Genomic DNA, 13,604 nt, shown 5'->3' with positions numbered 1-13,604 from the left:
GGTAATATTTTATTTCACAACACTTTGCCTTGTTCCTTTCTTCTCTGCTGTTCACTTCAAACACGCTCCATGCGCACGGAGCGCGGTGGTGCGTTTATGGGCAGTCGGAGAAATCAACGCCAACAAAAAAAATTACATCCAGCCTAGTTAAGACCATACCAAAGACTATAAAAATGGGACCCATTGCCTCCCTGCGTGTGTGACGATCATTGGGACTTAAAAAAAAAAAAAAAAAAAAAAAAAAATTAATTTTTTTTTTTTTAAAAATTCATAAAAATTGGGTGCGTATTATACATGGGTACAAGCTTTTTTCCAGCATCAGCATGCCATTTTTAGGGGTGCGTACTATACATGGGGGCGCACTATACACGGAAAAAAACGGTACTATATACACCAGCTTAACTACGGAAATTAGTTAATATAGCCACAGTGTTTGAACACAAACAGCGACATAAAGACAGAGAGCAGTTCTAACTGCATAGCGGCATAGCCTGTCAACATAGGCAGCCGTGTCATTACGCAATCCTCAGAGGAGGCTAGACCGGAAGTTGGCTCCTCCGAGCGAACCGTCTTCGGTTTTAAAATAACTATAAAGATTCAGCGATTTTGGTTCAGAATGATACAAAACTATTCAAATTAGAAGGAAAATGACTTTATAATAAAAACTATTGAATTAGTTTTCCCCCGTAGCCTCTTCTGACCGCACGTCCCTGTATATATATATATATATATATATATATATATATATATATATATATATATATATATATATATATATATATATATATATATATATATATATATATATACCGTATTTTCCGCCCTATAAGGCGCACCTAAAAACCTAAAATTTTCTCAAAAATCAACAGTGCGCCTTATAGTCCGGTGCGCCTTATATATGGACCAAATTCCTAAATTCAAACTGGCCCGAAGTATTGTGTCATGAAATCAATCATAAGTGGCCCGCTGAAGACTATGAATCATGACTCAAAAAGACTATGGATCATTATTTTATGATTAGAAAGTAACTTGTTCCGTCTAAAGTTGAAATAAAAAAGATAAAATGGAGAATGATTTGATTTGGATTAAAAATCTGACATGATGCATTATTGGTGCGCCTTATAGTCCGGTGCGCCTTATATAAGGATAAAGTTTTAAAATGGGCCATTCATTGAAGGTGCGCCTTATAGTCCGGTGCGCCTTATAGGCCGGAAAATACGGTATATATATATATATATACACACACACACACACACACACACACACACACACACACACACACACACACACACACACACACACACACACATACAGAGGTAGGGATTCTGGTGGTACCTCAAACATCTTGTCATTTATCTTGGAAAATTTGCAACATAGTAGCTTGTGTGCTGCCCCATAAAACGGCTAGGGTTAGGTTTAGGGCTAGGGTTAAGGTTAGACTTAGAGCTAGGGTTAGGGCTGGGGTTAGGGTTAAGGTTAGGGTTCGGAATGCTCCTTGTTTCGCTTTCTTTGGCAACACTTTCAGCCGCGTAATTAGCTGCTAAGCCTCTTGGATAGAAAGAGGTCAAGGCGCCAAAGACACGACATCAGAGAGAGCAGGAAAGGAGGAACAACTCTGGACACAGTCCTGCTTCATTTTCTCACCCTGCGGGGGACACATAAAGGTAAGGACATTGTAGAAAAGTTCAAGCTCCAAGGGACATATTCCATACCTCTCTTTTTTATTTCAGCATGTCCAAGGTAGGAGAACGAACAACATCAACGACTTCTGCAGACTCCACTTCAACCGATGGGTATGTTTCATTTGCGTCTTAATCACTGAATGGGAAATGACAATGTTCAAATAACGTGCACATACAAAAACCTGAGCGCTCATCCACGTACGTCGGGTACAGCAAAAGTGGACCGGCCTCGTCTCAGGCCTCTCCATCGGGCTCGGTGTCTGAGACGCCAAAGAAGTCATCCAAAAAGTCGAAGAAGAACAACGAAAGCATGAACAAGGTCTACAACTCTGTGCTGAACAGCGTCTTCGGGGCTGTGAGTACACAAAGTTAACTTTCTTTTCACACACACACACACACACACACACATAAAGGATTGATTATTTTCAAGCGTTTTGAGCATTTGCACAGTAGTGGGAAGTAGAAAACATTTTGGCGAAAGTAAAATATTGATGCCTAAAAAAAATAGGATCTATTATTGTACTTTGTTAAAATTGGCACATTGGTTAGCAGATTATATCGTGTATAAAAAAAAATAAAAATTCTGTTGTTTTCATGCGCTAAATTGGCTTTTTTTTTGTCAGTTTACATTCAGAAAGCTACATCTTGATAGCATCAAAGTTGCGTTGACGTTAGCTTATGGCTAATTGCATGCTAGAAAACGAAAATGGATCTTAAAAAAACACCCACAAATAAATAATTTATGATAACAAATAGGTCTTATAGTAATGCAAGATTTCTATTATCACATTTTCTGGGTTATGGTTAGGGTTTTTCTTTCACAGATTATATTTATTATGTAGGCTGCTATTAACCACTCATGCTGACGCTTAATAAATGCCCAAAAAAAAAAAAATCTTTAACAACTACTCCACCTGCTTGCGAACATCAGACATCATAGTGGCGTCAAGCAGCACACGGACTGATCCCGTAAGACTGCCGCGTGTGCGTTAAACCCCAGATTAACTGCCGCTTAACGCCACACTTGGTTAGCTTCAGCAAAGGTGATTTCCGTCAGCTTCTGTCTGTGTGCCTGATGGATCTAGCTGGATGCTATGTGCACAAAACCAAAGCTTTGACATGAAAAATGACCTTGTTGTCTTTCAACAGGACAGAGAATTAGCACAAGGGGAATTAGACGGTAAGTCTCGCCAATCAAAACAATCGTTTGGGTATTTTGGTAGCCTAATTCAAATTGGAACAGCGCTAATCCAATTCTGGAAACGCTCTCAAGGTTGTTGCCTTTTTTTTTTTTTTTTTTTTACAGAGCTGCAGGAAGCCTTCAAGGAGTTTGACTATGACCAGGACGGCTACTTGAACTACAAAGATGTGGCTGAATGCATGAGGACCATGGGCTACATGCCCACCGAGATGGAACTGCTGGAGATCGTGCAGCAGATCAAAATGAGGAGTGAGGCCTCAAACCAGATGTAGAATACTGTTACGATTTCAATGAATGAAACTTTATTCTTCACACCTTCATTAATCTTTCACTTGACATTTTAATAGTGTGAGGAAAAAGGTCCCCAAGTATAAGCTTAGATAATATAACGGGGCCTGGATGGACAGACAGACAGACTCATTATACACACAGACACAGCTAACTATGGAAAGGTGGATTTAATTATAGGGTTGTAAAAGATAGTGAAAATGATGTTGTTGTTTTTTTAAATTAGAGATAGAGGGCATGACCTTTAAGGCTTCATCCATTTTGTTCCAAATCTGAGGTCTGAAGAAATTGCAAAGCCTATATAAATGATCCTCTATCCAAAGCCAGCAACAAAAGCTTTGAAGCAAAACAAGGATATTGATTTTTTTTTTTTTAACCACATAAGTAGTCACAGCAGTGAACACTCAAGAAAGACATCTGCCATCAAGTGGTGGCTTGTGATATTACAACAAAAGTTGACAGCTGCAGTTTCACAGATTTTTTTTTCCAATTTGCTTCCATATTTTGCTCTATATATATATATAGAGAGAGAGAGAGAGAGAGAGAGAGAGAGAGAGAGAGAGAGAGAGAGAGAGAGAGAGAGAGAGAGAGAGAGAGAGAGAGAGAGAGAGAGAGAGAGAGAGAGAGAGAGAGAGAGAGAGAGAGAGAGAGAGAGAGAGAGAGAGAGAGAGAGAGAGAGAGAGAGAGAGAGAGAGAGAGAGAGAGAGAGAGAGAGAGAGAGAGAGAGAGAGAGAGAGAGAGAGAGAGAGAGAGAGAGAGAGAGAGATTTTCATGTGACCTTTCACACTGTGTCACACTGATGAGAACTTGCAATTGATCCTGCTCATGTTGCAATTCTTCCCTCCCTAGTGGGCGGGCTGATGGACTTTGAAGACTTTACTGAGCTGATGGGCCCCAGAATGATGGGCGAAACAGCAGACATGCTGGGACTGAAAGAGCTCCAGTCGGCATTCCTCCAGGTGGGCTTCTGTTTGACACTACCATCTTAGATAAACGCACACGCACCTTAAAGTCATCTTTGTCATGCCAAGTTTGACTTGGACGGAGATGGGAAGATCACGCAGGACGAGATGAAGGAGGCGGCCAAGAGCCTGCTGGGCGAGAAGCTGAAGAAAGGAGAGCTGGAGGAGATCTTGAAGGAGTTGGACATCAACGCAGATGGAAATATTGACTTTGAAGGTGAAAATGGCCAAAGCTGACTGATTTTTTGTTTTTGTGTCATTGACATCAAGTTGTTGTGTCTCTTCTCTGCTCCTCATTTCAGAGTTTGTGATGATGCTCTCCATCCGCTAGCCGCCAGCACTGCAACGATAACTGAGCAAAAGTTTGTAGTTCAACATATACGACATTGTGTGCCTAAGTGTCATAACTGAAAAAATAGTCAATTTAGCGTAACATGTAAAGAAAATTGAGTATGTTTTGCTACTTTAATAAAGAAATCCAAAACCGCTTTTTTTCTGGTACCGTTTTTTTCCATGTATAATGCGCCCCCATGTATAATACGCACCCTAAAAATGGCATGTTGATGCTGGAAAAAAGCCTGTACCCATGTATAATACGCACCCAAATTTTGACTCCTACTTAAGTCGATTAACGTAAAATTATTTCAGAAAAAATATCTTTGGGAACAACCGGATGTTATTCTGCCGGTCAGTATCACTGCGCATGCGCTAGCAAACGCGATAGCAAAGAAATGTTTCGGATTTGTGTAGGGCACATTGTGACAGCAAACAAGCAGATGATCGAGCAAGCGTCTGATACCAGAGCATTGTGTTTGAAGTGAACAGCAGAGAAGAAAGCGCATCTGTAATGGCGGCCTCCGTATCATATCCGGATTAAAAAAAAAAAAATTGTACCCATGTATAATGCGCACCCCAGACTTTAGGACAATAAATTTGTTAAATTTTGCGCCTTATACATGGAAAAAAAAAACGGTACTTTTACAGGGGAAAAGGACACAAGAATTTTCTGTCACATTGACTTTATTCCACAAGTCAATATCTTATTGTTAAATAAAATGCAAGATTCCAGGCAATAATAAATTAGTCAACAGTGCAGCTCAGAGCTTTCAACAGCATTTAAAAAATAAATGGAATGTGGCGCATTCATTTGAAACCGACATGCGTTGGTTAATTTCTAATGATCTCTGCGTATTATTTGGAAAGGGTGCAAATAATTGCCATCGCGACTCAAACGGCGTAGCTCGGCCGTGTTTGACACTATTTCCGCGGCACTGCACTCACGCAATCAAGTTCTAGATGTAGTCTCAAAAACGGCCACCGGGGGGCGATATTTTACTCCACTTAACCTTCAGTCTCTTATTTCCATTCTTTTCAGTCCCGGGAATTGTTTGAAAAATGTCTCAGCTCTTGTCGGAGACCAAGGAGCAAAGCTGAGATTGTCCACAGTGTTATTCATCGGGGAGTTTGTCCACAAACTCGGCCATGATGTCGTGCACCCAGATGTCGCAATCCTGCTGCGAGGTGTCCACCAGGAAAACGATCAGCTTCCTGTCCCAGGAGTTTGCCGCCTCCTGTGCGGCCTCCAGCTGGGCCACGAGGGGCTTCTTCTCCACGTGGTTTCTGAAGACGATGGAAGCTTCCTCGGACCACTGCCTCGTCTTCACTCCTGAGGGCCGAGACGGGTGAAAAGGAAGGTGCCTTGGTTGGGTTTTGGATGCGGAACTTACCGGCTAGCTGAGCGGTGATTCCCTGGAAGGGCAGCTGTCTGAACTCCTTGTGAAGAGCTCGCAGCTGCGTGCAGCTGACCACCTCGTGCTTTCCGTAGTCCAGCTCGTAAACGGACACCAGCCCATTGCTGAGAACGCCCTTCACTAAAACGCGGTACCAGCTGCACGGAGAGAAGGAGGAGTGCACACGTTCAGAAGTTCCGTGATGTTGACTTGGGAAGTGCTTCACTCACTTGTTCTCCACCTTGGCGGCGTAGATGTGATTCTTGTGCACGCTCAGAGGTCTGTCGTCCGTTTGGTTGTAAAAGAGGATCATCTCCCCCATCAGCACCACCAGCTTGTACATATCCCTCCAGGGCTGGAGGACAAAGTGGCCCGGATGGCACGCCACTGATACGTACACGTCCATATTGTTCCCTGGACGTGACCCCCCCCCCCAAAAAAGTCAGGTCATGTACAGACAGAAATGACAGGAATGGAGATCCTGACCTGCAGGGGGCAGCGTTAGCAACGGTGGCAGCTGGAAAGCGGATGAAGGGCCTGACTGAGCCCCAGGTGGGCTGCCGGCAGGTCCTTTGGGTCCGGCCGGAATTTTTCTGAGGTAAGTCTTGGTTGCCACCGACTTAGGACTGCCGTTGGTGATGTCGCCATCGCTCGAAATCTTGCTGGGTGCGGCGAGTGTGGAGATCTTGATGGGACTATGACAAAAATGACAAGGAATGACAAAGTGGAGGGGGGAAATGGTCAGAGGTGTCGTTCCAAAGCGTTCAAGGCACCTGTGGCTGGTCAGATAGACATCAGGTTGCTCTTTGAACAGGTCCGAGCGGGCCATCCGGTGGTTGAGACTACAAGCTGGGTCGTGGAAGTTCTTGTCGGTGAAGAGGTGAACGTAGACGCACTGTTTGCTTTTGTCCACCTTGGCCACCTTCAGGTGCAAATTTCACATATGATGAACATTTTCACTCTGCGTCGTCAGGGGAAAAAAAAAAAAACGTGAGTACTGAATGACCTTCATGCTGCAGTCAGTGGTGTTGAGAACTTTCTCCCGAAGCCACTGGACAGTATCTGGACTCCAGGATCCTACGCTGACAGAAAGGTCTGCCAGGCGGCACTTGACAGCCTAGACACGGGTCGATGACAGACCAAACTTGCTGTTTGTTTGATTTTTTTTTTTTTTTTTTTGTCATGCCAACCTGCGGTGGGATGGCCACGAGGTCACGGAGGAACTTGTGTGGAATCTCCCTGAGCTCAAAGACTTCTACGGAAGCCTGGACTCCCACGTCAAGGAAGAGGATGTCCAACACTCTGCTGCCGTGCAGATTTGTGATCTAAATAAGAAATAGAAAATGGTCAATTTGTCATTTGGGCATTTTGTTTCTTTTCACGCACTCTTACTTCCACGCGGGCCCATCTGCCTTTGTATCGAGCCACGCATCCTTTGCCGCAGAATGGCCTGGAGACCAGAAACTCTGACGTTACCTGGGAGCAAAATTAATTTCATGAGTCCGAAATGAGGCGGTGTGAGATTTCCTCTGCAATGCGTCGACTTGCCACGTCGTTTCCGTAAACATCCACGTAAAGCTTTAAAGGAGAGCGGTGAGGCCGTGCTGCTCACACCCTAAGTGGCTTGGCCGAGGATCTAATCCAGATTATCAACCTAATCTCAATCCAGCCGCTAATTTCAGACACCAGCGACACATTCACAAAAGACTCTTCAGAGGCTGAAACGTCAGACAAAATCAACGACACGCTCCATGAGTGTATTTAAAGTCACCTGCGTGTGGAAGTAGGTCTCGATGTTGTCGAGGATCTCGTTGAGTTTGGCCAGACCTCTGGAGGGGAGCTGACAGTAGATGGTCCCATCAGAGCAGACGCTGGTGACGGTCACATTCATATAAGCGCTGTTAACCTGAGGAAAAGGAAAAATAGAAAAGATTTTATAGATTGGAAATCCTGAGAAGGCGGGCAGCAGTTGGCCCCTCCCCCTTTTGACCTGCAAGGGACTGACGAGGTTCTTGTCCTGCAGAGCTTTCATGCAGGCGGCGTTGATGTTAACGTCGTCATCCTGCGACGTGTCGTACAAGACCATCAAAGGGGTCTGCCCCCTCTGCAGGATTTCGGCCAATAGGATGCGGCCGCTCGCCATGGCCTCCAAAGTCTTCAGCACAGCGGGCTCCTGACTGAAGGGCTCCAGACCTGGACACAGAAAACTCCAGAATAGATGCCGAAGGAAACGTCGGCATTTTCCCTCTCACCTGCCAGTTTGCTCTTGGTGGCTTGGAAAGGTAGTTTCAAGAACTTTTCGTCCAGCTCGAAAAGTTTGCCTTTGCTAACCACTTCGGAGAAACCATGATCCACAAAGTACACCTGGAAAGCCGCAGGGGCAATTTGAAATTCTTCAAGAAGAAGAAAAAAAAATTGGGCAGGTGTTTGAAATCAAAGCCTCCTAACCTCTCACCTTCACCTTATCCACCAAGAGCTCGCACACCTGAGCTCTCAGAACTTCCTCCTCCTCGGTTTTGACGGCTACGAGTTGGCCCGACGGCGGCGCTGAGCGAAGCGTCAACTTGCCCGGGCTGTAAAATTCCCTCATTTCATCCTCCAAACGCTCCTGAGCCTGCGAGTAGTTCTCACCGATGTACCTTCAAACCAAGAAGAACACGGTGAGATGGAGCCACCTCATCCGCTTCAAAACATCTCATGTACCTCAAAACGACTTTGTTGGTGTTTGTGGCTTCCACCACCAGCACGGAGGGATATTCCTCTTTGGGGATCTGCAGAGGAGGCACCGAGCGCTCGCACGGTCTCGCCTTCACTTTCTGCTCCTCCTCACTGGCCGACGAGCTTCTCCTGTTACAGTTCTCGTCTCCTCCTCCTGTGTTCCTCCGATACAAGATGGCCCTCTTGGGGTTGTCGGGCATCGGGTAGTCGACGGTGCAGATGTCGGAGAGGAGGTGAAGGTTATCCAGGACGTGCGCAGGCAGTTTGGTCTGATTCGAGAAAAGAGAAAACATTCAAGCGCACCACCACACGGGAATGAGATGTTTTGTGGTTGTTGTTTTTTTTCCCATTCTGACTTTATAAGTGTCCTGGAAGAGCTTCGGCAGCGCGTGGGCCCACAGCCCGCTGGAATATTTGAGCAGAAGTTCCTCCAGTTTCTGCTTCAGCTCGGGGCTAAGGGAAGCTGGCGACGAGGGCGGGCTGGGGGACGACAAAGACGAAGGAGGCTGTGAGCCGGATTCTTTTAATCGTTGGTCGGGGTACTGCGAGGGCTTGTCGGGTGGGGAGCTGGAAGAAGAAACACAAGCTGAAGGAGGAACGGATCCGCTCGTCCGCTCCTTGGCCGGGTAGAGAAGCAGCTCAGACGGGTTACTGCTGCATGTTCGCTCGATCTGGAGAGACAAAAAAATAAATAAATCCAAAAGACGCTGATTACGTGCCACCTCGGGATGACATTCCCAAAGAACTTACGGTGCAGATGTGCTTCCAGGTCTCCAGGTCTCGGATGGCCTCGCTTGGCAGGTCCTGTTTGTAGAGCTCTTTGTAGATCTGAGGCAGCTTGGACACCCAGAAACCGTTGCTGTACAGGGACAGGATGTCCTTGATGCAGTTCTGGACCTGCTGAGGGTTGTACACTTTGCTTTTGCCCGAGTCCAAATTCTCATTCAAATGGGAAGTTTCTGGAGTTGAGATCCAGACAAAGATCAGGACGAGATTGAAGATTTATTTGAATAACGACTCGGGAGACGAAACGGAGACTTACGACAAGTGTGTTGGGTGTTTCTGGAAATGTGAGCCTGTACCTCCTTCTGAAAGCGTGACGGGAGCGTCATCCTCCTTTCCGACCTGGACACGGGACCTTAGTCTTAGTTTTCCAAGAAATTGCTAGTACTGGCTCCGTCTCACATGGTGAGGAGCCCAAACCTAATAGTCAGTCCTGTCTTAGCAAACAAAATTTCATTGGACAGGGCCAGAACGGCATTTTTTTTGTTTTTGTTTCCATGGTGATGAATTGACGACTTCCTGCCAAACAACCAAATGGAGGTTTGCGCGATAGAACCCGACGGCTGTCAACATAAAAGCTCCAGAGGGCTCCGTTGGATGTGCTGATTCACTCTAGTTTGGTTTACATGGGTTAATCTAGCAGAGAATAGAAGGATTAGGAAGGTTTGCGCCCCATTGTACCGCCGCGGGACGATGATGATGATGTCACTGGGTTGTTTTCCGAGTCAACTGTGGCTGGCCAAAGAGTCGCGGGTTTATTTACCTGCCGGGTGTGGTCTGGTTGGCCATCTTGGACCTGCCCTCCGACTGTCCATCCTTCACCTCCCGGGATTGTCTGTGGTCTCCATGTCCGGAGCCCCGGCCGCCGCCGCCGCCGCCTCCTCTGGCGCCGCTTCGTCCGCGGTGGCTCGGCTGCCTCAGGGAGGTTTGAGGTTTTGCTGCATCGAAGCACACGTACACGCTGAGAGGTTGCGGTATCGAATTAGACGGCACGTGTCACACAGGAGACCGCACATACTTTGATCAATGACACAGCCACGCGTACCTACAGCGAATGTTAAAACCAGCAGACGAGCGTCACGTCGGCAAACTCGCAGTCCGATCGAGGTCTGACTCTCCCTGAATATTAAAATTGCGGGTGGTTGTAGAGGCTGATGCATGAATCAGCCGCTGTTGTCTCGCGGCCAATTCTCAGCGTGGCTCGCTGTCATTCTTGCTCGATAGCTCTTACACGAGCATTGTGCTGCCTTTCGTTTTCTTCCCCTATAGTGCTGTCTCTTCCACCTACAAGACCCCCCCACCCACCCCCACCCACCAAGAATATTCTGCAGAATCACACTCTCTAGTGGAGGCACGGCAAACGTTAGGACCAAACTAAGAAGGGTCTGGGCGGTATGTGAGCAGCAACTCTATGATGACCTCATATTAGATCATTTACAAAGACTCGTGCCTTTGAACGCTGCCCGTAAATATTGTGGATTTTATAGATTTTCGCCTCACCGCAATATAAAAAGCTCCGTCGTTCTCATTTTGTCAATCTAACCGTGACGCTCCCAAAAACCGAGTGTACCGTTGAAGACAAGCAAGGCCGTTGGCTTGACCCTCATCTGGGTGTTCACCACGTGGGGCCGCCCGGTTTTCTTGGAACCGCGCTGGCGAGCCATCACCTTGGCAACGTGGGCCGTCTCTTTATCCGCAGAGGCAAAGTACACCAACTGGAGACATACCACCAAAAAAAAAAAAAATGCCGTTATTAGATGGCTGGCGGTTTGTATCAATGAGGATGTGACTGATCGGCGAGGCTCAGTTTTCTAAATCTCCTTCAACCGGATTAGACTGTTTGCAAGGACGCTCGCACCTCTCCAGAGCGGCTGCGGTCCACGCGGACGACCGAGGGCATGCTGGCCAGCAAAGTGTCCAGATGGTTGTGTCCCATCTGCTTATGTGGAATCTGTTCACCGGTCAGCTCCTTGTACTCGGACTGCAGGCGGGACAGCGATAGTCCTCCCTTGTTGGCTTGGAGGATGACCCTTAGCATTTTCTTGATCAGCTCTCCGTCAGACATGGTCTAAACAGCAAATACGTGAGCAGAAAACATTCAGATGAGGCAATGAATTGGATGAGTGTGGCCTTACAGACACATTAAGAATGATATATTTCAGAAATGTATATGTAAATGACACAATATCTTGCCGAAATTTTGTGAGGCAGCAAAGTCAATGCATTCCTCCTCCCAAAAGAAAAGAAATTTGCCAAACCGCCAAAACATCCTTAAAATACCAAACAATGCACAAGTTAAATCGTAACTGGGTCTCGACACGTATTGGAGATTTATAATATATAATAAGCTGAATTGATGTGGTGGGACACTTTAGACAGACCTTTTTTTTTAATTATTATCATTATCGTCATTTGGTGTAAATCGTGAGCTGGGAGCCAATTTATTTTGACGCTGATTATAAATGCCTCTAACGGAATAATATCGAGCAACTGCACAAACTAATAAGTGACTGCACGAAATACGCTTGGGGTTTTTGAAAGACTTCGATCACTGCTGTGTGCAGACTAGAAATGAAACCGAAATGACGTAACGTGTCACAATTCAGATCCACGCCCTTGATTCGACACCAAACTATTTGGAAGAGTTTTCACAAGTTTTGTCTTTGCGAAAGTAAATCGACTTAAATTCGTCGCAAATATTTGTTTGCACCGATTTGCTGACAATACGCATTGCAATCATACCGGAGCGTTTAAATGACAAGGAATTTAAAATCATCCTGCCACAAATACGACACCAGCAAGTTACCTGGGGAGTTAACAGCAAAGCCGGAACATAGTCCAAAAGTCTTTTCATATAAAACGCGAGAGTGCCCCAAATTTCTTCTTGATTTCGATGGTAATAATTTTATTTTGCAAGAAAGACCCGGAAATCCGATTCGAACTCGGTGAGCTTGGAAAAAAAAAAAACGTCCCAAGCTCGAAAAGGAAAAACAAAACAACGCAAAGTTTTGTTAAAGTCACCGTTAATCACCTTGAACGCGTTTCCACCTTCCTCTCAGAAGTTCCAAGTTTGACAGGCGCTGTCTTGACGCGCTTGTCACCACACCACGGAACGGCGCGGCCGGATCTGTCTGGAGCTGTGGAAGCCGGTGTGTGTGGCTTCCAACCGGGACACGGCACCACCTCTCCTCCGCAGCCTGATTGGTCAATTCAGCCTGGGCCTCTAGATCATGACAAGCCGGGCATAGCGCACGAAACTGACAAAAACAATTTAGTATAGTTTCAGTTTAGGAAAACACGATCACAATTATAATGCTCAGTCAGTTTGACAGATTCGTGCATATTTACTCAACCTGTGACCCAAATAAAGCTAATAGTGAAGTGGGATAAACGGGACAGAATAATATTTACTCTGGCATTGAACATAATTACAAGACAAAAATGCCATAAATGCGCGTAATGCATCGGCTCGTTGTAAGGGGCGCTGTTTCAAATCAACCTTTGTGCATGTCAGACCACCGGAAGTGAGGAGACCGTACCTGGTCAAACAAACAAACAAACAAACAAACAAACAAACAAACAAACAAACAAACAAACAAATAAATAAATAAATACATATATACAGAAATAAATAAATATTTTATAATTTGTGTGAATATTTTGTGGAAATACACTACAAAAATGATAGTAATTGTGTATCTTATTTGAGTAATACGGCGCTCACAAAAGATAAACTACTGTAGTGTAAATTTCCTTGATTGAGATTCCACACCACAAGGTGGCGGTAGTGCACAAGAAAGGCAACAGAAGAAAAGGAGCAGGGTCGCGACCAAGGAAAACAAGGAGGAAAGATAGCAACAATAACTTGAAATCCACATTCCAAGGTGATACACCAAAAGGTTGTATTTTAAGCGTGAGTTTGAAAAGTCGTGATTTTAAACCGCGAGTGTCTCGGGTGCTCTTGTTATATGAAAAAATAAAAGGTGCAGCGTTACATTGGTTATGCTGACATTAGCTTAAACAGAAACTGACAGAGGGGAAAAAAAGCTATGATGGAATTGTGCTGCTGATCGACATCAGTCATGGAAGCCTTGTGTTAGCAGATGACAGTTGGGGTTGAGTTCAATTTAAAAAGAATAAACCGCAAGATCACTTTGGTTATGGAGGGTGAATAACACCCTTGACAATCTAGCTCGGCTAAAACGAACCTCTATATCACTTAGGTGAAAGGGTGAGGCAG

General features: G+C 45.4%; 2 protein-coding genes across 2 annotated transcripts; one reads left to right on the top strand and one right to left on the bottom strand.

Moving 5' to 3' along the window:
* The first annotated feature begins 1,731 nt into the window (after positions 1-1,731).
* si:cabz01076231.1 (calcium-binding protein 2) lies at positions 1,732-5,060 on the top strand. The gene is made up of 7 exons (XM_061292099.1): positions 1,732-1,793; positions 1,896-2,037; positions 2,832-2,862; positions 2,989-3,132; positions 4,021-4,130; positions 4,203-4,350; positions 4,436-5,060. The coding sequence occupies exons 1-7, from the start codon at positions 1,732-1,734 to the stop codon at positions 4,462-4,464; spliced, it is 666 nt and encodes a 221-aa protein (XP_061148083.1). The 3' UTR covers positions 4,465-5,060.
* Positions 5,061-5,135: 75 nt separating this feature from the next.
* On the bottom strand, positions 5,136-12,557 carry tdrd7b (tudor domain containing 7 b). The gene is made up of 20 exons (XM_061291921.1): positions 12,396-12,557; positions 11,223-11,432; positions 10,935-11,079; positions 10,128-10,302; positions 9,624-9,706; positions 9,332-9,540; positions 8,938-9,252; positions 8,567-8,850; positions 8,319-8,502; positions 8,116-8,227; positions 7,854-8,056; positions 7,635-7,769; positions 7,256-7,339; positions 7,054-7,188; positions 6,870-6,980; positions 6,637-6,785; positions 6,350-6,558; positions 6,094-6,277; positions 5,861-6,021; positions 5,136-5,799 (listed from the first exon to the last, which is right to left on the bottom strand). Exons 2-20 carry the CDS (start codon positions 11,427-11,429, stop codon positions 5,582-5,584), a joined length of 3,303 nt encoding a protein of 1,100 aa, XP_061147905.1. The 5' UTR covers positions 11,430-11,432; positions 12,396-12,557; the 3' UTR covers positions 5,136-5,581.
* Between the last annotated feature and the right edge of the window lie 1,047 nt (positions 12,558-13,604).

Source organism: Syngnathus typhle, linkage group LG1, assembly GCF_033458585.1.
Source record: "Syngnathus typhle isolate RoL2023-S1 ecotype Sweden linkage group LG1, RoL_Styp_1.0, whole genome shotgun sequence".
NCBI classification, from domain to species: domain Eukaryota; kingdom Metazoa; phylum Chordata; class Actinopteri; order Syngnathiformes; family Syngnathidae; genus Syngnathus; species Syngnathus typhle.
The sequence above is the reverse complement of the archived record's forward strand: the minus strand, read 5'-3'. Positions and strand labels throughout refer to the sequence as shown.

Bases quoted from the DNA above. Each gene is read 5' to 3' on its own strand.
- si:cabz01076231.1 (XM_061292099.1), top strand. From the start codon at position 1,732: ATGTCCAAGGTAGGAGAACGAACAACATCAACGACTTCTGCAGACTCC. The intron at 2,038-2,831 runs GTGAGTACACAA...GTCTTTCAACAG, and splicing joins TGAACAGCGTCTTCGGGGCT to GACAGAGAATTAGCACAAGG. The intron at 4,131-4,202 runs GTGGGCTTCTGT...TGTCATGCCAAG, and splicing joins TCCAGTCGGCATTCCTCCAG to TTTGACTTGGACGGAGATGG.
- tdrd7b (XM_061291921.1), bottom strand. From the start codon at position 11,429: ATGTCTGACGGAGAGCTGATCAAGAAAATGCTAAGGGTCATCCTCCAA. The intron at 8,057-8,115 runs GTGAGAGGGAAA...TTCTGTGTCCAG, and splicing joins CACCAAGAGCAAACTGGCAG to GTCTGGAGCCCTTCAGTCAG. The intron at 7,770-7,853 runs GTCAAAAGGGGG...CCTTTTCCTCAG, and splicing joins ACCTCGTCAGTCCCTTGCAG to GTTAACAGCGCTTATATGAA.